This window comes from Martes martes (assembly GCF_963455335.1).
Source record: "Martes martes genome assembly, chromosome: 3".
Lineage (NCBI taxonomy): Eukaryota > Metazoa > Chordata > Mammalia > Carnivora > Mustelidae > Martes > Martes martes.
Window position 1 is genome coordinate 81507869 of NC_137890.1, and position 22554 is coordinate 81530422.

At 32.0% G+C, this 22554-nt stretch overlaps 1 protein-coding gene across 2 annotated transcripts in view; it reads left to right on the forward strand.

The window, feature by feature from the left end:
* The window catches only part of PSPC1 (paraspeckle component 1), a 101793-nt gene that overhangs the window by 45246 nt on the left and 33993 nt on the right, over positions 1-22554 (forward strand). Inside the window, exons 6-7 of one of the 2 annotated variants that reach the window (XM_080798292.1) lie at positions 2116-2221; positions 20046-20103. In XM_080798292.1, the coding sequence (XP_080654418.1) occupies positions 2116-2221; positions 20046-20103 (164 nt within the window). The remainder of the gene's footprint in view (positions 1-2115; positions 2222-20045; positions 20104-22554) is intronic. The other variant, XR_013966530.1, reaches the window with a different exon arrangement.

Here is a 22554-nt window from a genome sequence, read left to right on the forward strand (position 1 = left end):
GAAGTACATTACAAATTTTTGTTTAAAATACTTCATTTGTTTTTTTTTTAATTTCATGGCAATACATATATAAAGCAAAACTCAATGATATATATGTAAAGTAAATGGTCCTGTTTCTCAGATTATTCCCAGTATGATATAAACTTTTTCTACTGCTCTCTGTGCTCATACAGGTGATTTTTAAAATCAGTAATAGGAATGCTGTTTTTTTACTTGCTTTTTTCTGTGACAGCTATATTTTAGATACTGTTTTGTTTCAGTAAATGCAAATGTGCCTTTGTAACAGGTGTTTTGTGTTCCTTGGCATCAATGAGCCATACTTGTTTCCCATTTATAATTGATCATGTCTTCAACTTCTTGCCTTTAATGCCACAGTGTATATCTATGTGTACATATATTCTTGCACGTTTATGTAGATATTTCTTTTTAGTTTATTGGAAATGGACTTGCCCATTTAAAATTCTAATACATGTCTTAAGTTATCCCTGAATAAGTTTGTTGTTGTAATTCTGAAACCAAAAAAACTTTGAAAACCAAAAGCTTTTCATGTATCATTTAGTGGCAGGATCTGATAGGAGCCTATTTGATGAGAAAACCTGACCTGCATTTATGTTGGGGTCTTGTCAGACCTTTATTATTTTCAGAAAAGTGAATGTTCATCTTACTGCAGAAATACCGGTATGCTTGGTTGCTGGGTGCTGTCCCAGATCCTGTTAGTAATATAATAATTGTATATGGACCCTTTTTGAAATCAGGAAAAATCAGTTTCAAAACATACGTAGTAGTGGAATTTTTGGATGGAGGATTTTTACCTCTACCTATATATGTTTTCAGCTGTGTGAATATGAAAATATTTTCTTTACCATAAAATTTATGAGTGTGTTAATGTCTAAGAAGTAGATTACCCACTTTATTTGAAATTCAGTTTATCTGAATAGAAATGTGTATTGGGGACTTAGAGAAGAATCTCAAAATAGTCTAGATTTTGCTTAAAATCCCTTAGGAACATTTTTGCTTTGTGGTCTGACCCAAACTCCTCTAACAGCTGGGTTTTCTGTTGTCTGTGGGAAATACCACCTTTTTTTTTTTTTTTTTTTTTTTAGTTCATGGACTTGGTTTTGGGGACGCCTTCTACAGGAAACAACAGTATCTTGAAATTCGAGTCTTAGTGTAGGAAGGTACTTACAAAAGCAATGTAGAAAATGAGACAATGAGAGGACATCAGTATTGTATAGTGTTCACTCTTGAAATTGTTTTTTGAGTAGAGGGTATATATACTTGAATTTGCATTGACATAAATGCCAGTATAATGTGAATCTATTCGGTATTATTTTGTAGGTTTTTTTCTCTTAGTCATAACTAATTACTGACTTATTTGTAATTCTGAACACATATAGTTCAATATTTTTTTTCTTCCACATACCTCTAAGGCTGAGGTTGCCATACTTTTTCTGGGAAAGGGCTAAGGGCTAAATAGTAAATATTTTAGGTTTTGCAGGTCATACGGTCTTTGTCTCAACTACTCAGCACTGCTCTGGCCCAAAGGTAGCTATAGACATTAAGTAAATGATTGTCTTCTAACACTTAATTTGTAACAACAGATGGTAGGCTGACACCTGTTCCAGAAGTTTTCCTCAGTGGGTTGATAAAATGGGGGAGAGAGGGTTTGTTAAGGGTTCCTTTGACACACACAGATTTTTTTTGACTAGGCAGTTTTGTTCTTTGTAGCGGTCTCTATCAGGATTGGTTCTGAGTGCCTTTAAGAACTCTGTTATGCCAGCGATAGATCCCAGGCTTTTCTCTTTATACAGTAATAGAATACATGTTTGAGCTCTTGGACTCCTGATTTCTTGACTATAAATATATTAACCATCTTAGTTACATGTTATTACTCTATTTTTTGATTTATTCTAGTTACTTTATTTCTTTGGGTTATTTGGTTTATTAAAGGCTTAGCGCAAACTAGAAGAAGGAAAGTAAATATAGTAAGTCAATCATCATTTACAGATTTTGTATCAAGTAACTCGTTAAATGATTTTGTTTTACCTGGAATAAAATACCTGATGGTAGCTTACATGTCAACTCTGCTGAAATTTTTATTTGAAAATCTTTCAGACATGAGGAAGAGCATCGACGCCGTGAGGAAGAAATGATCCGACACAGAGAACAGGAGGAACTGAGGCGACAACAAGAGGGCTTTAAGCCAAATTATATGGAAAATGTAAGTAAAATACTAGTTAACTGAAATTATTTTATATTGTCAGGTGGACAAGGCATATTTAGAATTCTTTGGATATCGGTTTATATATTTTTAAATCTTTACGAATTTGTCATGTTTGTTTATGTTAAACTAATGATTTTCTTAACCTCTTACAGGCAATAACTTAAAAGTAGTTTCTGAAGATACTATTAACGTTTTATAAAAAGGATGTAAATTTTTCTCAGTTTATCTTTTTTTAATACATGGTTCTAAATTAGAACTCTTGGTAAATCTATCATCTCTACTTGATTGAATTTGAATGTTTATTGATAACAAAAATTCTTCGGGGGCACTTGGCTGGCTCAGTCAGAAGAGCATGAAGCTCTTGGTCTTGGGGTCCTGAGTTCAAACCCCACATTGGGTGTAGAGATGATTTAAATAAATAAACTTAATAGGATGACATAAATAAAAATTCCTTATATTGGAAGATACTAGACAAATACAAATGTAGGCCAGTATGTTCTCATCAACCAACCATGACAGTTACCGCTACATAGCTCATCTTTTCATCTACCCACCCTTCCTGAATTATTTTTTATTAAATCCCTGACTTTATATGGTTTTATTAATATGTGTTTCAGTATGTATCCCTAGAAAATAAGGAATCTTTTTAAAAATATCTTTGTCATATCTTAAAAATTGTCACTTTAATATTAACTAGTAAAAGCCCACATTTGCCCAGGTTTTATAAAGGTTTTTATTTTGTTTACAACTGCTTCAAATTGGCTGACAAATCCAGTGTTTTTAGTATGTAGGTTTTCTCTTCACCTTTTAAATTTTTTCCTTAATTTTTTAAGAAACAGACCTTTGTTGTTGTTTCTCACATCCTGGATTTTGTTGAATTTATCCTTGCAGTGCTGTTTAACAAGTTTCTCTATCCCTGAGTTTCTTTTAAATTGGAGCTCTGAAGATTTGGTTTGACTCAGGTTTTTTTGGGAAGGCAAAATGGTAGGGCAAACAAGGATACTTCAGATATGTTAAAATCCCCATGTTCTTAATGTGAACTAACAAGAAGTCTTACTATTTACCTTAGATGAATGCCATTTTAACAGTCATTATTCTGAAAAATATTTACTGGTGTTTTCTTCCCTAGCTATTCAAAAGTTATGTTTCTTTAATAAAGTTTCTGAGGCTAAAAGTATTAATTCAAGTCACTGACTCTTTTGCTGACCTTCTGCCCCCATTCTTCTGTCCCTAGAAAAATTTTAAACTTCTATTCTAAAAAAGAATACACACACTAAAATACATCCTAACTTGTATAATAACAAGAAATTTTTATCTTGGTTACATCAAGTAAATATCCTTTGACTAAAAATTATGTGGCATTTAAATTCAATTAGAGAGGTTTCTTACTAGTTATGTTACACTAAAGGTTTAATTTAATTGATTTTTAAATTCCATTACCAAGTTAGTTGAGCTTTCAAGCATCGCACATTTTCTCCTAATTTCTAGCATTTCTAGCATCATTTTGCAATTCTCTTTTTCCTACTTGGATACATAGTCTTTGCTTATGACGTATTTTAAATGTGGTCTTAGGTCTTTTGGTTGTTAAATGTGAACATAATCTGTTGGATTTATCAATGTGAGGATATTTTATGATGTTATAAAACTATGTGGAATTAAAATTTTTGGTCCATATTTTGAAAACTAATAACTAAGTTTTTATTTTCAAATATAATCAAGATGTAAACCACATATAATACATTTCCTAGGAAAACTTTATTTTGTTCCGTTGAGGATTAGGAAATTCTTCCTTGTCCTTTTACGTACCTGAACATTTCTTTTCCTAAAGTGCTTGCTTATAGTCAGATTTGGTGGAATTAGCTTTCTTACTTTTTTTTTGGCATAAATTTTGCATTCTTGGAGCATATGTGTAGCTATTTGTAATGTCATATACATAAATAATATAGGGGACTAAAAGTAAATGATTAAGTAAAATGTGTTCTCCTGTTACATTTAAGTTGGCTATATCATAAATTTGTTATTCTTTGAAATTATTTCATAATTTTTTTTAAAACATACCAGTGTTTTTTATATTTCTTCAGTGGCATTTAATATAGGTATAATTAGTGAAGGACAGATTTTAATTTTACTTTTCTATTCAAAAAGTATTTGGAAATGTTGCTATAATTTAAAATTGAAATACTGTAAATTCTTGTTTTAATTTTAAAACATTTGTATGTTTAAAATTAATTTTTTGGTGGGTAGAATTTTACAAATTACCGATGAACTTTGAGAATAAATGAATTACATATTTAAAATATTCATGGTAGGTTTATTAAAGCATTTCAAAAATAGATCATTTATTGTTTCACCAGATTATACTCTTAGAAAATGTAGATGTTATATTTTAATATTTAGATATCTTTGTTTTCAGGTAGTTAAAGTATAAGTTGTATATTTGAAGCATCGTAAGATTAATTTGGCTGCAGCAGAAGTCAGCAAACTATAGCCTAGGACCAGTGCCCAGTTTCTACCACTCTACCACAGAACTAAGAATGGTGTTTACATTTTAGAGAGTTGATGGATAAGGAAAATAAGAGAATATTAGAGTATCTGTGACTCAGAAAACCCAAGATACTTACTCTTTGACCCTGTACAGAAGAAGTTTGCTGAACCCTGGGCTGGAGAGCTGGTGCTAGGTTTTTTTGTTTTATGTTTGTGTTTCTGTCTTTAATTAATATTCTTGTTGGGCCACAAAGTTACTATATTCTTAATTTTCTGAAGAGGAACCATACTTAAAATAGTATGTAACAAAGGAATTAAATTTTTAGGGGAAATATAGTCTTTGCCAGATTTTTAGATTTTTTGATATTAAAAATTGGATAGACAAAAGTTTTTCATCATTTTGGTATCTGTTTTATTTGGTTCCTAGCTTCATAAATCTTGTTAATATAAGCTAATCAAGCACTAAAGAAATGTTAACAAAAGTTCTTTATAGGTCTTGACTGTTTGGTGTTAATAGAAGAAACATTGAGGTAATTGTTGTATCAGTTATTCATTTACTTTGAAAACTGTCTTTGGAAAAAATTGTTAAATTTAATGTTTGTTTTTGTTTTTAAAAGCTTTGAAATTAGGCCCTCTTATGTGCTTTCTCTTTTTTCACTGTTCAGTTTAAAGGGAGGAATCAAATGGTAAGTGTTCAGCTTGCCCAAGTAGTAAGAGTAATTAGTATAAAGCAGATTTACTTGGTTTAAGATGCCATCTCTCATTTCTTTCTAATATTCCTATTAGGAATATTCCAACACAAAGAATAGTATGGACTTTGAAGTAGAACATAAGAACTGATTTCCATATTTTGTGTCTTGAAAAGTAATTTTTTTAAATGTAATAAAATATGAAGGAAAACATACATCATGTCTGGTCATGTTTTTCTTTGTTAGCCTTCAACTTTATCATAATTTAATGACATGGATATATTTTTAAGTGTTTTAAGGATATGTCAGCACCTCATCAACTACAAGTCATTTTATTTCATACCTTATTTCTTAGAAGTCAAACTCTTTGATAGCTCTGGTAATTATAAATAAAACACATTAATTTTCACTTGTAGCATAATGTATTTTTGACAGCCATAACGATGTATATATGTTTATGCTGTGTCTTAAATACATTTAAGTTTATCTTTACTTTTACCATACTGTAGAGTGTAATATCGAACCATTTTCTTGATAGTACTTATTGGGTTGAAATTTTCTATTTACCACAATTTTAAAGCTTTTGGACACGTCACAGTAAGTTACAGTATTAGTGTAAAAATGTGTGAGATTATATCTTACGAATGTTTGTGATTTTTTTTTTATTAAGTTGCTCCACTTACTATAGATGAAGTAGTTTAAACATTTTAGTGCTGCAGTATACCAGTCTTTATCTGTGGATTCAATTTGCGTTGGAGTAAAGTGGAGATTTTAATTAGAATTTTTTTAATGCAGTTTCTTAGAGTAAGCTTTTCTTTCTTGGGAAAAATAATTTTATAAGAACATCTAAATTTCATTCTAGCTTTAGCAGTTGCATCAAGTAGTTATAAAATACTTTGTTTAGGTAAATTGGGGCAGTGTTTATATGGGATGCTGTTTTATTTTAAAACTTCAGGAGTTTTTTTTTTTTTTTTAGAAGTTTGTATTTGATGTAAATATTAATGTTTGTTTTTTAGTGAATAAAAGAATAGCCCTTTAGATCTCTTTCAAAACACATACATGAATTGATACTGAAGAATTTTTACTATTGTTTGAGTAGGTGGGAATAGCCCTGGATGTTTAAACACGTGCATAATAAACCTGGAAATAAATGTATATTATATGCTAGGGCAGTAATTTGATTCAGCTATGTTTCTTTGTCAGAGTAGTTCCATTGTAGCTATCCAGCATATTATATAGTGAGGCCAAGACCATTAAGGAGAAGTAGCCAGAGGCTAAGGGTGTAATGCCTCTTCCATGGTAGTGTTTTTCAAATAGTGCATAATAAACCCTCAGGGAGGTTTTTTAAAAACATAGGTTGTTCCCCTTAGGTCTCCAACCTACAAATTGATTCGTTTCATGATTACAGTAGAATCTGATACATTCTCCATTGATCACATTTTTGGCTAAATTTAGTAATTTTCAACCTGTGTAGCACATCTTTTCGAACTTAAAAAAGAGAAATGTCTGAGTTCAATTCATCAAATATTTTTGATGCAGTGGGTCTGAGTTGGAGCCATGGAATCTGCATTTTAAGCAGCTCTTCAGTCTCTTTATTTTCATTAGCAAAATAGAAGACAATTGGCTGTATCTTGAAATGAGACATAGTTGAAATATTGAAATAAGAATATTAGTAGTTGAATTTTTTATGGAACCTGGGAGTTTGAAGGGAGGGCTCAGAGCCAGTCAACATGGAGGATAGGATTCATACACTTAATGGAAGTACCCCAACATTTTATGTGAATAGTGCTGTGTGGGATTTTGGTGTGACAACTTTTAGTTCAGCTTTTCAGCCTATATGTGGAGGAGGTATTGTCTCAAATGATGGATTAATTTTTTGTTCTTTAAGTATTTCATCTAGACTGGGGGTTGACGGACTAGGATAAGCCAGGCCAAATCTGAACATTGCCTGTTTTTGGAAAGTTTTATTGGAACACAGTTGTGTATATATTTTGATTATGGCTGCTTTTCCAAAAGTGGTAGATTGACTAGTCATGACACAACTGTATGAGACTATATCAAGACTCTTTGGCCTGCTAAGCCTGAAATACATACTATCTGTTTCTTTGCCAAAAAAGTTTGCCCACCCCTGGTCTAGGTCCAGTCTGAGAGTTGGGGGTAATCTATAAAAAGTGACTCATGTTAACTAAACTCCAAAGAGTTTGTAAATTAAAATGCAAATTTATTAATTAATATGTTTTTTTCCAGTGTTTTTAGAAGGCTTATTGAACAGAGCACCTCATATCCTAGAATCAAGGTCCCTGAAGAATCCAAATTAGTGTCCTGAGAAGGTTTATTGGTAGTCGTGGTTATAAATCAGAGCAAAAGTTACTGGAAGAACTGATAAAGCATCACTACCCCATAGCTTAGAGTTTTCAGATATTTTCTTAGTAGAGACATAAAGCATTGTTCTTTCATTTGTTACACTTTCTTGATCAGTACTGCCAAATTTTTCTGTTCAATCAGCCTTTTCTTTGTTAGTCTTCTTTCCTGCTTCTTGAGTGGGCATTGTTTCTTTTCTCTGATTTGATTATAACCCAGTTTTTCCTGATGTGCCATGTATAAAACTCAAAACAGAAACTCTAGCCAGTAATAAAATTTCATTAATAGGTGCTGACACAGAGAACTGACCATAATCACTAATTACTAGCGAGTAGGTACAAATATATTTTCTGAAATGATTTTTGAATTTTTGAGAGAAGTTGCCGTTTTGTGGTTTCCACCTGGCCATTGCTCCTCTTTATATATAAATTATTTAGCTCTAACAAGTGATTTGATTGTATTGCAGAAGAAGATTGTTTTTTGGAAGTCTAAACACCTGAAGCATGCAAACAAAGGACATACTTCACAAGGAGTTTTTATAGCATCTTTATTATTCTCTGGATATAACCGAAGAATTATTTGCTGTAGGGTTTGGTGTCAGATTTAGGTTTGACTTTCTGGGTAGCTGAGTATACCTCTTGCTGTTCATAATGGCAGCCCAGATCCAGTGATTTAGACATGATGGTAAAGATCAGAATTGATTATATCAGTTATATTGCAGTGATATCCCATATAATGCTCTAGTTGTAACCAGGTTTTTATTAATGTTTTCCTTTATTTATTTACTAAAATAATTTAATGTGTTTCTTACAGTGAGCCAGGAACTTTTCTGGATATTTGGGATGGAGCATAATTGGAATTAGACTTGTAGTCAAGTGAAAACAAAAATCTATAGATGTTTACATTTGTAATGTTTACATGTACTTTGGAAGTGATCTTTAGGGATTTTGACAACTGAGTATTTGAATTGAAGATATGTATCGATTTTAACCAGCTATGGAAATCTTTGATCCTTTCACTTCTCTTTGAAACTTATCAGGATTTTTTTTTTAAAGACTTTATTTGTTTATTAGAGATCACAAGTAGGCAGAGAGGCAGGCAGAGAGAGAGAGGAGGAAGCAGGCTCCCCGCAGAGCAGAGAGCCTGATGCGGGGCTCGATCCCACGATGCTGGGATCATGACCTGAGCCAAAGGCAGAGGCTTTAACCCACTGAGCCACCCAGGTGTCCCTTCTCAGGATTTTTTAATAGGGGAAAACATAATTTTTATTCAGATTGAGACAGCTGAATATGGGTACTATTTAATATGAGCATAATAAATTGCCCAACTGTGAATCATATTTAAAAGGTAATAATAATGTAGCAACTAAATATTGATTTAATCAACTGGAAGAACTACACTCAGAAGATGGAAAGAGAAAAATGGGGAGTGGGTACATATAAGAGAGCTAATTTCCTCAGCTAAATATTATCTGAAGTAAAACTGTTTTAAAAGAACAATAAAATTGTATCATTTAAAATATGGAGACATAGTCTGTAAAGAGCAGAAAGTATTTTCCTCTGGGAGAAGGAATCAGGAGTAGATGGAAGTATGACTGAGGACAGATTTTTTTTTTAAATTATATCAACTTTTAAATTAAGAGTGTGTGCCTATAAAATTTTAATTAGTTTAATAAAAATATACATCTTTAAAAAATGAAGTTACTTTTTTTTATAGCAGGCAGAAAAACGGGCTGGCTCAGGCAAAGCAGGATGCATGGTTGTCCCAATCATTTGATTATAAATAATAGTTTTTCATTCATACTTAAAAGACTTCCAAATAATTCCAAAGGGAAATGCTTATTGAGCCTTCCTTAAACTCTACACACACTTTGTCAGAAGTCACTTTATTGTACTTAATTATTTCTGTGTCCAGTTAGGTGATTAGTGTCCTTTTTTGTCTTCCTTCCATTAGAGTTTCAGAGAGGCTTATAATCAGAAAAATTTCTGTATCTCTTTCCTCCTGGAGAATGTACTCAGTGTATGCATAACCTTCTCTGACTACACACCTCAGCTGTATCATTTTCAGTATTCTTTTTTAATGCTTACCACATTACATCCTAATTATTTTCTGACTTTGTTACCAACTAATTTACCTCTTTGAATTTTTTGAGTTTGAGAGTCCTGTATTTGTCATATTGTAGTTACTTAGACACAAATAGGGAGAATTAAATAGTTGTTTGATGTCCTGTTTTTCAAATACCAGTCCTGCTCAGTCATATGATTTTCACTCTTCTTTTTGGGTCACCGTACTTTGGTATTTATTGAATACTAATGTCTCAGATGTTAAGCCTTTGTAGTTTTGAAACATAGGTGGTGTTAAGACTATTGATATTTTTGTAGACTTCATAATGGAATCACGTAACAGTAAATTTTTCAAAAATAGTCAAATAACAATTTTTTGTTTGGTTTTCAGCACACCTAACTTTTCATTATTCAGATCCCACTTGAATATCCCATAAGAGTGTTAGACTTACAGGAAGATTTAGAGGTTTCCATTTAGTAAGAAAATTTGTTCACTGTTTTACTGTTTCGGAACAGAGTGTTGGGTACCTTGGAGGATACAGAAATGAATCAAGCTCAGGGTCAGGTCTTTGAGGATTAGGTGTAGAGTATCTATGTAAAGTATACAGAGATACAGCTAAAAAGTTTTGAGAGTTTAGGGAAAGATTGTCTGCTAGGGAATGTGAAGAGTGCATTGAGTATCCTCGGCACTGTTGTAGAACTTATTTTGGATTTTTTTTTAAAAATATGAATGGTTTATTATTCCACTGTGTTGTAGGTATACATCATGTCTTTTCATTTGAAATGGTAAGTTTTTCTAATCTTTGTTCAGAATGATAACATCTTTCAGCTCATGTTTACCTTTCTGGAGGGGTTGAGAAGAGGAAAGTCAAGATTGGCAAATAGAAATGTTAACTAAATTAAACACTTTTTGAGATGTCACATATGTGTGATATAAATAATAATAATTTTTAGGTATTAAGTTGAATTAAAAAGATTCTAGGAAGACATAAAAATTCAACTTGTTACTTCTGCTTTGTGACTGAACATTATATTTAGAGCCACCCTGAAACATGAGTTGTTCTACAAGGTGATTATATAAAAAAAATTTTTTTTAGGTCAGCCTCCATCTAGTATCTTTTGTACTTTGTATTGAGGACATAAAGTTCTGCTAGTATCACCTGAAATGCCAGAGTTTTATATCAAATCTGACTAAATAAATGTGAATGTTAATATTTCTCTATAGTTATTATCTATTAGTGATGGGGTAGGAACTTGGGTTTGTGAGCATGCTCTGCTGATGAAATATTTTTATTTCTTTTTAAAATTTCAAGCAATTGAAAGTATATGGGTAAGTCTGCCTCTATTTTGTCTTAGGATATCCTGCACTATATTGTACATCATGTTTAACGTTCTCTGTTTTCTGGTGGTAAATTTACCATGTTTCTCACTAAGTAACTTCTTCATTTGGTCTATTACTGCTTCTTAAAATTCTGCTTTTAAACAATTGATGTGCTTATTATAGTAGTTTCTCTTATAATTGTGTATTTTAAATACTTGGATTTTGTTTAGTTACCACTTAAATATTTTTAGAATTATTATAAATGTACCTGTAGCTTTGAGTTATCTACTTAGGAAAAACATGTAATTTGTTAAAATTTCAACGTTTCTGGCATACTGCTAAAATAATGTAATGCCTAATATCATTAACAGAAAGATTCACCATTAAATATATACTTTAATTCTTTATACATCAGAACACATATGCTTTTGTTTGCTCCTTCCATGCTTTCTTCTGTTGATGGGGCCAATTTGGCATTTCTTCTTATACAGTTTATATTAGTCCTTTTGTTTCATCTTTCATATCTTAGTCTGACCAGTCATGATCGTTGTTTTGACTTTGGTAAGGAAATGTACTGGTTAAGAGGTTATGGGTGAAGAAATGCGAACCAGTTACCAGTATTATGTGAGCTTTTTGATAGGGTACTATTCAAAATACTGTGTTTGTGGCTGTAGCTGATACCATTGTGGCTGATTTCTTTAAGAGTTTAGGATAGACTAACCAAATCTGAATAAATATTTCTAATCAGTTTCAATTTTTAAAAGCATCTCTTTAAAGTTTGCCATAACAATTGAAAAGTGATGGTGATAATGATAATTTTGAAAATGTCCCTTGGGTATATGATTAAAAATATTCTTAGTTGAATATGAATTTGTTTTAAAAATTATTTGTTTAAAATATTATTCCCTTGTCTTTTTTTTTCCCTTGTCTTGATACATGGTGATTATATGTAATTATATTTAATTAATCTTCAGTTAGAAAGCCACCCTAGTTATTAAAAAGCTGCAATTTCTGAATTTGACAGTGACATCAGCATAATCTTTTAAAGGTACCCAAACCAGGCTTTAAAAATACATTGAGTGGCTCAGTGGGTTCAGCCTCTGCCTTTGGCTTAGGTCATGATCTAAGGATCCTGGGATCGAGCCCTGCATCGGGCTTTCTGCTCAGCGGAGAGCCTGCTTCCCCACTCTCTCTCTGCCTGACCCTCTGCTTACTTGTGATCTCTCTGTCAAATAAATAAATAAAATCTTTAAAAAAAATACTGAGTGAAAAAAATATTGAGTGAATATAGTAAGAGGTACTTGTCTTGAGGTTAATGAATATAGTGAGCTAAGATGTAAGCCTCCCTACTTATATTTGTTTCCTCTTACTTCTGATTTTATATTTAACAAGTAACAAATCTTTATTGTTTGTGACTAAAAGAAACATTAAAATTTTTTAATAGGGATGCCTGGATGGCTCAGTTGGTTTAGCATCTGCCTTCGTCTTAGGTCATGATCCCAGGGTCCTGGGATCAAGTTCCACATTGGGCTGTGTGCTCAGCGCGGAGCCTGCTTCTCCCTCTGCTTGCCGCTCCTCCTGCTTGTGCATGTGCGCTCTCTCTGTCTCTCTCTCTGACAGATAAATAAATAAAATTTTTAATAGACTAATTTTTAAGTTTTAGATTCATAGCAGAATTGAGCAGAAGATAGATATTTCCCATATACCTCCTTCCGCCAACATGTATCCAGAGTCCTTCACTATCAGAATGGCACATCATTATCGCCAAAAGAAAGCAGTTTACGTTAGGGTTCACTCTTGGTGTTGGGCAATTGGTGGCCTTTCGACAAATGTACCCATTGTTATAGTATACACAATAGTTTCACTGCCTTAAAAATCCTCTGCCCTCTGTCTCTTCATCCCTCTCTCCTTCCTGATCCTGGGCAACCACTGATTTCTGCTACTTTCGTTATAGTTTTGCCTTTTCCAGAATGTCTTGTAGTTGGAATCCTATAATATATTGCCTTCTCATACTGACTTTTTGGTAATAAGCATTTTAAGGTTACTCTGGGTCTTTTCATGGCTTGATAGCTTGTTTATTTTTAGTGCTAAATAATGTCTCATTGTCTGGATGTACCAGTTTGTTTATCCATTCACCTGCTGATGGACATCTTGATTGTTTCCAAGTTTTGGCAATTATGAAAAAGCTGCTATAAACATCCATGTGCAGGTTTTTGTGTGGTCATAAGTTTTCAACTCCTTTGTGTAAATACCAAGGAGTATAGTTGCTGGATTGTATGTATGTAAGAGTATCTTTAGTTTTGTAAGAAACTTTTAAATTGTCTTCCAAAGTGAATATGCCATTTATAGTCCCTATCAGCAGTGAATTTCTCTACATCCTTGTCAGCACTATGTGTTGTCAGTGTTTAGGATTTTGGTCATTCTAATTGGTGTATTGTGGTATCTCATTGTTGTCTTAATTTGCAATTCCCTAAAGATACCTGGTGTAAAATTTCCTTTTAACATTTATAAAACTGAGGAATATTTTCCCAGTATTCAAGGGTGCAGATATCATGGAATGCATGTATTCAAATTGAGGGTAAAAAACCATCACAGATTATATTTATTGAAAGATTGTCTTAGGTTGCTTAAAACATATTCCCCCCTGCCTTGAGGTCTAGTAGTGAATAGTACGTTTTGGAAATTATTCTTTTTAATTACTTGAAGTAAAAATGTTAAGCATTTTTGCTTAACATTCTCAAGCATTCTGTTTCATTATGTTTGAAAGTTTGCATGCTATTATTTGTATCAGTGGGAACATGTCTTCCCTTTTTAGTTTAAAATTACTTCATTTCTATTAAGAAAAGATTACTTTGTTGATGCATATACCCTTCAGTATTAGAACTTTTTAAATGAGTGAATAATTTCTTGGCAAAGAGGCTTACTTTTTATTTTGAATTTTTTTCTTTATACCCATTTTCTTAATATTTCATGTAATTGATTTTTCTTTCATTTTTTACTTCCAAATACCCTGTTTGTTAGATAGTATTTCAGCTGCTAATTAATTTCTCTGTTGGAAGTTAGATTAGCTATCTAATAATCTTTATTCTTTTATGTAAACTTTTCTAGTGAAGGGAAAGATATATTTCCAGGTACTAAATATAATTTATTTTTAGAAATTCTTAATTATAAAAAAGTTGAGTCTTGTTACTTCCCAGAACTTAAGACGTTTCTTTAGAATTATATTTCCCTTAGTAGATTTAAATGTTCTGTATCAGTGCTTTTACATCAGGAATTTTGGCATTTTCTTTATCAAGACACTGAACCTAGATGGTACGTGGTGATCCTTTAATAATCCCTTGGAAGCTTTTTCAGAAATATATGTGAAAGATCTTTACAAATTAAAGAATAATGATCATGGTCATTAAGACTGCATTCATTCAAACAGGAATTTACATTACTCAGTGTCAGATGAATATATCTTTACCATTGATTGCAAAATGTTTCAGTTGCTATTATGTTAAATCATTATGTAGTGTACTTTTCTAAACCTTAGGCATTCATATTATACTTTATTTTAGACTCACCTTTGTGTACCATGTGAATCCTTTAAATTTAGTTATCTAAAAAAAAGAAACTACAGTATCTTTAAGTTCACAGGTTGATATTTTGAGTATTAAGTATTAAAGGAAAAGATCCTATTCTACACAAAATAATGTGAAGTTCTTCACTGGTTTAGTTACTTTACATTAGTGCAGATTTTCTGCTTTTATTTTCATGAATGAATACTGACTAGAACTTAAAAGCATTGCTTCTTAAACTTTTTGGTTTTGAAATTTTTTTACACTATTAAAAATTATTGAAGACCTCTAAGAGCTTTTGTTTTGTTTTGTTACACCAGTGTTTACCATATTAGATAAGAGAGAAAGTTGAAAGAAAATGGGTAGTAGTGGAAACACTGGCCTCACTTTACATGTTTGCGGATTTCCTTGACGTTCCACTTTAATGTAGTGGGAAGAGTGGTATTGTTTTGTTGTTTTTTAAATTTGCTTAATGTTTGGCTTTATAGAAATGACTGGCTTCCCATATTTGCTTTTGCATTCCATCTGTTGCAGAATGCTCCTTTGATTAAAGTGCATGAAGAAAAACCAGCTTTACTTAGATAAGTAATTAGTAAAATGGAGATGAGTATATTTTAACCTTTTCAGAGAATTGTACCTATTTTTGTCTTCATTGTGTTACAATCTAGTGCATGAAGAAAAACCAGCTTTACTTAGATAAGTAATTAGTAAAATGGAGATGAGTATATTTTAACCTTTTCAGAGAATTGTACCTATTTTTGTCTTCATTGCATTACAATCTCTTGGGCTACCTCGGATGGATATTTTTTTACCCATGCACGATTTTTGTAATGTCATATACCAAACATTAGAAAAATATTGATCCATTGAGTTATGCACATCTTCTAAATTTTAATATAGTTTATTACACAGAATTAAAAACAAATCACATTTCTTAATATCAACCACTAATCTTGTCAGAAAATGTCTGCCAAATGCTGTCCCAAAGTGTAACATTCCTGTGATACCTTTTGTAAGCCAAAATGGCATAAAATGAAGAAACAACTACCGTTAATATTCATATGAAAAATTTTTGGAGAGTTTCTAAACTCTTAGGCCTCTCTGATAGCTTAGTACACATCTTGCTACTGATCCACAGAATAAATCTAGATAAAGTGCAGATGTTCATACACAGTTCAAAGCTATGACAGCCTGATGATGAGAGGCTAAGTAAGTTCCCGGGGAAGGTGCTTGGTAGCACTTTTTGCTGCTCTAGATTTGTGCTGCCTCTAAAATTGCTTGCTACAAAACACACTGAACTTTATGTTCACTTTTTGCCTTTTTCCATAGAAGTAAGAATCCCTTTTTGGTTAGCAAAAGCAGGTACTACAAATGTAGGTCTTTCATAAAAGCCAAGTGGCATAATACACCTTTAGAAAAACCAGGGATTACCCGTGCACAAGTCAGTAATCATAGTTTGTCAGATGCTGTCTTACTCAGTTTACAACCCAATCATATGAATGTTTTTCTTGAAGAACCACCCTGTTTCAGAATGGAGCAGAAGTGATTTATGTATATATCCTGTTTTGCATAGATTATTAAAAAGACATGTAGGGATTCAATAAAAATAATTCTAACTGCTTCACCTACATATTCTAGTTGAAATTTTAAGATTAGTTGTTTGGGCAGACAACCTCTCCTCTGCTGTCCTGCCCGCTGCTCCCTTGCAACAATGATAGTTACTAGTAAAAATTGAATATAAGTGCCTTAATTTTTGCTAAAATACCAAGATTTTTGCCTCCCAGTTGCTTGTACACCATTCCTACATATGTTGATAGACTGAAAAGCCCAATTAGATCATAGTTTTATAATTGTGTTCTAATGTTTAGTAAGACATGAAACAGTTTTGAATTCGTGCACTTCCCGAAAGGGTCTTGTGGACTCAGTACTCTGCCAGCCACACTCTGAGAGCCATTGTTTTAATGGAATGCTGCTTTGATATGTGGTCCTGGAAATCAGTCATACTTTGCTTGCTTTTTTGATCAGCTGTGAATTTAAGCATACTTCAGTGACAAGCTCAGGAATACATATATATAATTCTTTTAATGGAAAGGTACAACTTGTGAATAAAAATAACTAAAAACCTTGCCTTTTGTTAGGTTTTGTTGGAATCCTTGAAAAAAATGAAGGTGTTTTGTGAAGGTAGAAATTTAAATGAACTCTATTTTGGCAGAATTTTTATGTCAGTTCAACCTGAGTAAGTTATTTAACAGTGCTATACCTCAGTTTTATGGTCTCTAAAATAGGGTAACAGAAGACCTACTTTATAGAGTTGCTGTGAAGAATAATTGAATTAATTGAATCATTTAAACCAAGTTTTCAGTTCTAATCATAGCTTTATTATTGCAGTGTAGTCTTTATTAAGATTTTGTTTACATATAAGTTGTTTCATGTCAAATTGTGACTCTTAATTTTTGGTAAAGTAGTAAAGCATTAAAATTCGTATTCCAAAAATACCATGTATTTTATGCACCAGTTCTAATTTCAGATATTAGAATTCATAGAAGTGAGGGTCTTGTGTAATGCCGTGTATTGCTTTTTGGGTGGGTACACAGTTAATAGTGAACTTTCTCCTTACCGTTTCTCCTGATACTTGATAAATAAAGTTAAATGAGAAGTACTGTCTTAATTTTCATTGCTAACCAGTACCTTTAAATATAATCTCTGACCTTTGCATTTTACTAGAAGTATGTAGCAGTGGATTTTTAGAAATCTTAAGATACGACTAGAAAGTTGAAAACAACTTTTGCTCCTTTTAAAATAGTTAAAAAATGATCTGTCATCTAATTATACCGTCTCTTTTTCTTAACCTTAATGTGTGAAGCTATATAAAACAGTACTCAGTAATTTTCTTTAAGGAAACATCAGTATTAAAGAAATTGAGTGTATATGTATCTTATGAAAAATCCTGTATTATATAATATGTATTTTAATGCAGTGATATGCTACATTAGCGTGGATTTTGTAAGACATTCTGATTATTTCATTTAAATACATTTTAGAACTGGGAAATCAGTTGTTTCCTTTTTTAAGATTTTTATTTTTAAGTGATTTCTACACCCAACGTGGGGCTCAAACCCACAACCCTGAGATGCAAGAGATGCACGCTCTTCTGATGGAGCTAGTCAGATGCTCCTGGAACCAGTTTCTACTAGAACTTCAGAAAGGAAATGTAATGGTCACTGTTGAATAGTTGATTTAAAAAACCTAAGTCTTGGGGTGCCTGACTGGCTCAGTCAGTAGAGCACGTGACTTGATCTTGGGGTCGTAAGTTAGAGCCCCATGCTGGGTGTAGAGATTACTTAATAAAAGCTTTTTAAAAATCCATAAATGTATTTGGCATATTAATCTCTTCAGAATTCTAGTAATGAAGAAAATAGAATAATAGAACAGTTTCTTTTTTAAAATACTGAACTTTGTGAATAATAAAGCTAAACATTGTTATTCTGGAAAATTGTAGGTGCAGATGAAATTATCAGGAGATAATAAGAACATTATCTCCCTTTTTGTTCCCACCAGTGAATCACAGGCATCCATCTCCCTCTTTGTTCCCACCAGTGGATCCCAGGCATCCAGTTAGGATGTCAGAATATTTAAGGGGGATTTGAAAATTGAAGTCTCAATTGAAAATTGAAGTCTCAAACAATAAGATTATCATAATTACCCTTTGTTAGTGGTTAGATATTACATCCTTCATCTTTCATTGTTAAGGCAAATCCAAAAGTAAAAGTTAAACCCTTGTTCACCGAGGATGTCATGGTCAAAAAATAGTGTATTTTACTGTGGTGCTGAAATGGAACCAGCCTTTCCATAACAAATATCTGCTATAAATAATACCTGGAAGGTTTTGGACATGCTGACGCAGTCTGCATTTTATCAGGTTCTGGTGATGAGGAAATGACAACTTGGTTTGATTTATTAATGATAGTGTCAAGTTTGATGATAAAATAGTATTTTCCATATGACTTTATCAGAAATCCATCCTATGAAATAATCTAGTTGTTTTGCTAGTGAGTTATCCATCACTAACCAAACGTTTTATGAGAAGAGACAAATTTTAGTTTTAGGAAAGTTTTAAAAAAATAGCTTTGAGAAAATTTGGGATTTATGTTTTCTACATAATTGACAAACATTTCTTCCTGATGCTATGTAAGTGATTTATTTTTTTTTAACCACAGCTTCATTAAAGGTTACATTTTGAGGCATGCCCATTAGCTTAGATATGGGCAGTAGATATGGGCTTATCTGCCACATACCATAGGCTTTTACTTCCTCTTTTTCCTCGTGTTTTACACTGGTATTTTGTATTCTTAAGTGGAATTTTAAGCACATTTTAATAAAATTGCTTTCAAAAGAAAAATACCTTTTTAAGATTTAGACATTCCTACTTTGTCTCAAAATGTGTTTTATGATTGCTATGTTTAACACAGTGGTCTGATAATGGAAAAGATCATAAAATAATAGTGCAAGTTTGAATTACAGAATGTGGGGTAATTTCACCTAGAGATTTCATTGAAGTTAATTCTGTATAACTACTGTTAATAAATGAGTTTTTAGAAGGAGTTGAATTTTACTGAAATTTAAAAGTTTGTCATTTGCATGACCTTTTTTTATCACAGTTAACCTCAAGAGCATTTTGTTTCAGAACTTGCTGTGTAATGACACTTTCATTTAGATTTCTAAGTAAAACCTTTGTTCAGATAAAGGAAGCAGTGTTATGTTGAACTTTTAATAATTGTGTGTTGTGGAGACTCTTCATGGCAAATCTTTAGGTCCTGTGTGAAAAACAGTGCTCAGATATTTGAATAAAAATGCAAAGGTGTATTAACAATGAAAATTGCCTATATAACTTTATTTTTGGCTTAGTACCCCATAGCTGTTTGTTTTGGATGTTTGAATACATTTGAATATAAAAGGGGTAGTGGTCATTTTTGTTTTAAGACAAAATTTCCTCGTGGAAGGAAAAAAATAATTGGCCCTGGTGGTTATTAATACTAGATTTTTCTTTTTTTTGGAGTCTAAGCATATGTCTTTGCTCTATTGAACATTAAAAACATTCTGTGGTAGATTTTATGTAATTTGACACATTGATAATCTAGTAATAGAAACTGAGTGCTCTAAGCACTGTGGCATATCAGACCTGGAAGGCTGAAGTTTCTTTTCAGTGTTCTTATTAAGTAAGTCATGGTGGAAAATTTTAATTTTTTAATGGAAAGTGATGTCCCAATTTATTCTTTTCTTTTTGATTTTAGAGTAAAGTCATAAGATCGATAGGTTGACTGTGACAACTATGCTTACTTACAGAGAGAACAGGAAATGAGAATGGGTGATATGGGTCCCCGTGGAGCAATAAACATGGGAGGTAGGGATTTGAAGCAAAAGCCTTCTGTAACTTGTAATTCTTTGGGGAATTGTACATGCTATTTGTGGTATCTACATATCAGTAACAAACTAAAATTTGGAACCAACACTTGTAATGGTGAAATTTCTTATATTAAGTTATATTAAGTTGAAAAAAATACAAGTATATTAAAAATAATATGTTAAGGAAGAATTTTGTTTCATTGAAGGCTAAAAGGTATATTATGTTTTAATAGACTTAATGAAAGGAACCTGTAACCAGGTTTTGATAAAACCTGAAACCTGTTCAGTCATTCCATGGTGTAATGCATCTATGTTGCATTTTTTAAAAATCAAATTTCATGCTTTCAAATTGGCTCTTTTTACCTTTCTTAGAAATTTTGATAGTTTCTGAATTTGTAGGGGTTTTAAACTTCTTGAGAGTATTTTATAAATTTTTATTGGTGAGGTAACGTTTTGTGTAATTAGTTATTTTTATTTATTTTACTGAATGTTTAGCTTATTTTGCCCTCATCTACCATATTGTGCACAAAAGTGCACTGTTCGGAGGCATCTATGACATGTCAAGAAAATTAGATATGTCTTACGCATCTGGGCTAATGCATATCTTTAGAGTTTATGTAAAGTTTTGAAGAAAGTACCTACATTAGCTTCTCCACTATTGAGGGAAACAGTAAATTTGAAATGTCATACACTTAAAAATTAGATAAATTTTTAAAATATTCACTTCATATTATCCCACAGAAGCTGTGACAAAATTGAAATCTTTACATAACTCAAAGTGTACATATTGTAAAGATTACATTACCATTAGCATGTAGTGCTTAGGATACATAGTGTATGGAGTAAAAAAAAAAGTATTATGTGGGATGAACATTTTCTGTGATCTACCTTTTTTCCTCTGATTTCTCGTGCAGTTTATTTGCTACTTCTAATCAGATCATCTAAAATTGTTTATTTATTTTGTCATTTTTCTTACCTACCAGTAAGAAGTTACTAAGCATGTCTGGTATACAAAGGAAGCATGATACATGACCCTTACCTATAAAGATCTTAATTTGAAATTAGTTATGGATATATAAATTAATTGTTGAACAAAGAATACATAAGTTCTGTAGGCATAGTTGTAGGACATAAGTTATAGAGACACAGTTGAATATATGGTAATGTACAAGTACTTCAGTTTTATTATGTCTTTTAAAAGTAAGTTGTAGGATAGTGTATAATATAATACAGATGGTTTATTTAAGCATTATAAATGTGAGGTTATGGATTGTAGGTACTTTGAAATGCCATTATAATTATTAGATTGTCATTAACATTAGAAGCAGATGAAATATTTCTGATGTTGCTGAGACCTTGGAAACACTCTAACTGACTTTTAGTTAGCAACTTTATCAGAAGAATAATGAGAGTATACCTTTAGGTCCCTTAATTAGTTAGGAATTTAAGAGAACTAAAATTTTTTATGGCATTTTATTTCATCAGAGAACCATATTACAATTGAGCACTTTCTCAACTCCCCTTAAGTCCAGTCCATTTAATTTTCTCCAATATACATTTTATTCAATCCGAGACCTTGTCCTGATGGCTTACTAGAGTTATGAATCATTATCCTGCAGTTGAATGCCACTGTTGAATCAGTAAATTGTCATATTCTATCAAATTACATTGATAGAATGTGGCAGTAGATATTCTGGTGTATCACCAGTGTACTGCCAAGTAAAACATAGATTATAAAACTGTTTTCAGGGGACCAGATAATTCTAACATTTCTTAGATCTTTAAATTTAGTTTAATTATAGCTGTGTGATAGAAATCTTAATTATTAGAAATAAGACTAATTACTGAAGTTGGAAATGTTATTTTTGATTTATCATACCCATAGTTGTATAGTTATATTTGAATCTTGCAAGTTAAGTGTAAAAATTATATTTTATTAAAAAGAGAAGAAAAGCCTAATCCTTGATCTGTTCTTTTTAGGGAAAGTTAAGATTCCTTATAGATAGTGTCTCCATTCTTCCTCATTTCCATGTGGGACATGTCATGGAATTCTAGTAAAAATGTTTATTTATAGCTATGCTAAGGGAATAGAAATATTCTTGAATAGTTAACAATGTTCAATTTGTTAGCAGGGACATTTTGGGATTAAGGGAAATAATTTCTTCCCATGAAGTGGCTAAGTTCCCGAGGATTGGGTTGAGAGTGGTAGTCTATATTGCCAGGGACTGGTAGGGAGTAAGACTTTTTTCTCCCAGTTGCTCCCTGGGCTCAGTCTTAGGTAGAAGTCAGCTGCATTTGGTACTGTATAGAGTTCTGGGTTTGAATGAAAGTATCATCTCCTGTTATAATATGTTTTTGAGAAATTGAGTTCTGAGGGTTATAAAATTGACCTATAGAATGAAACAGTAGAAGAGAACTCTTAAGTTGGAGTTTGTCTGTTATGAATTTT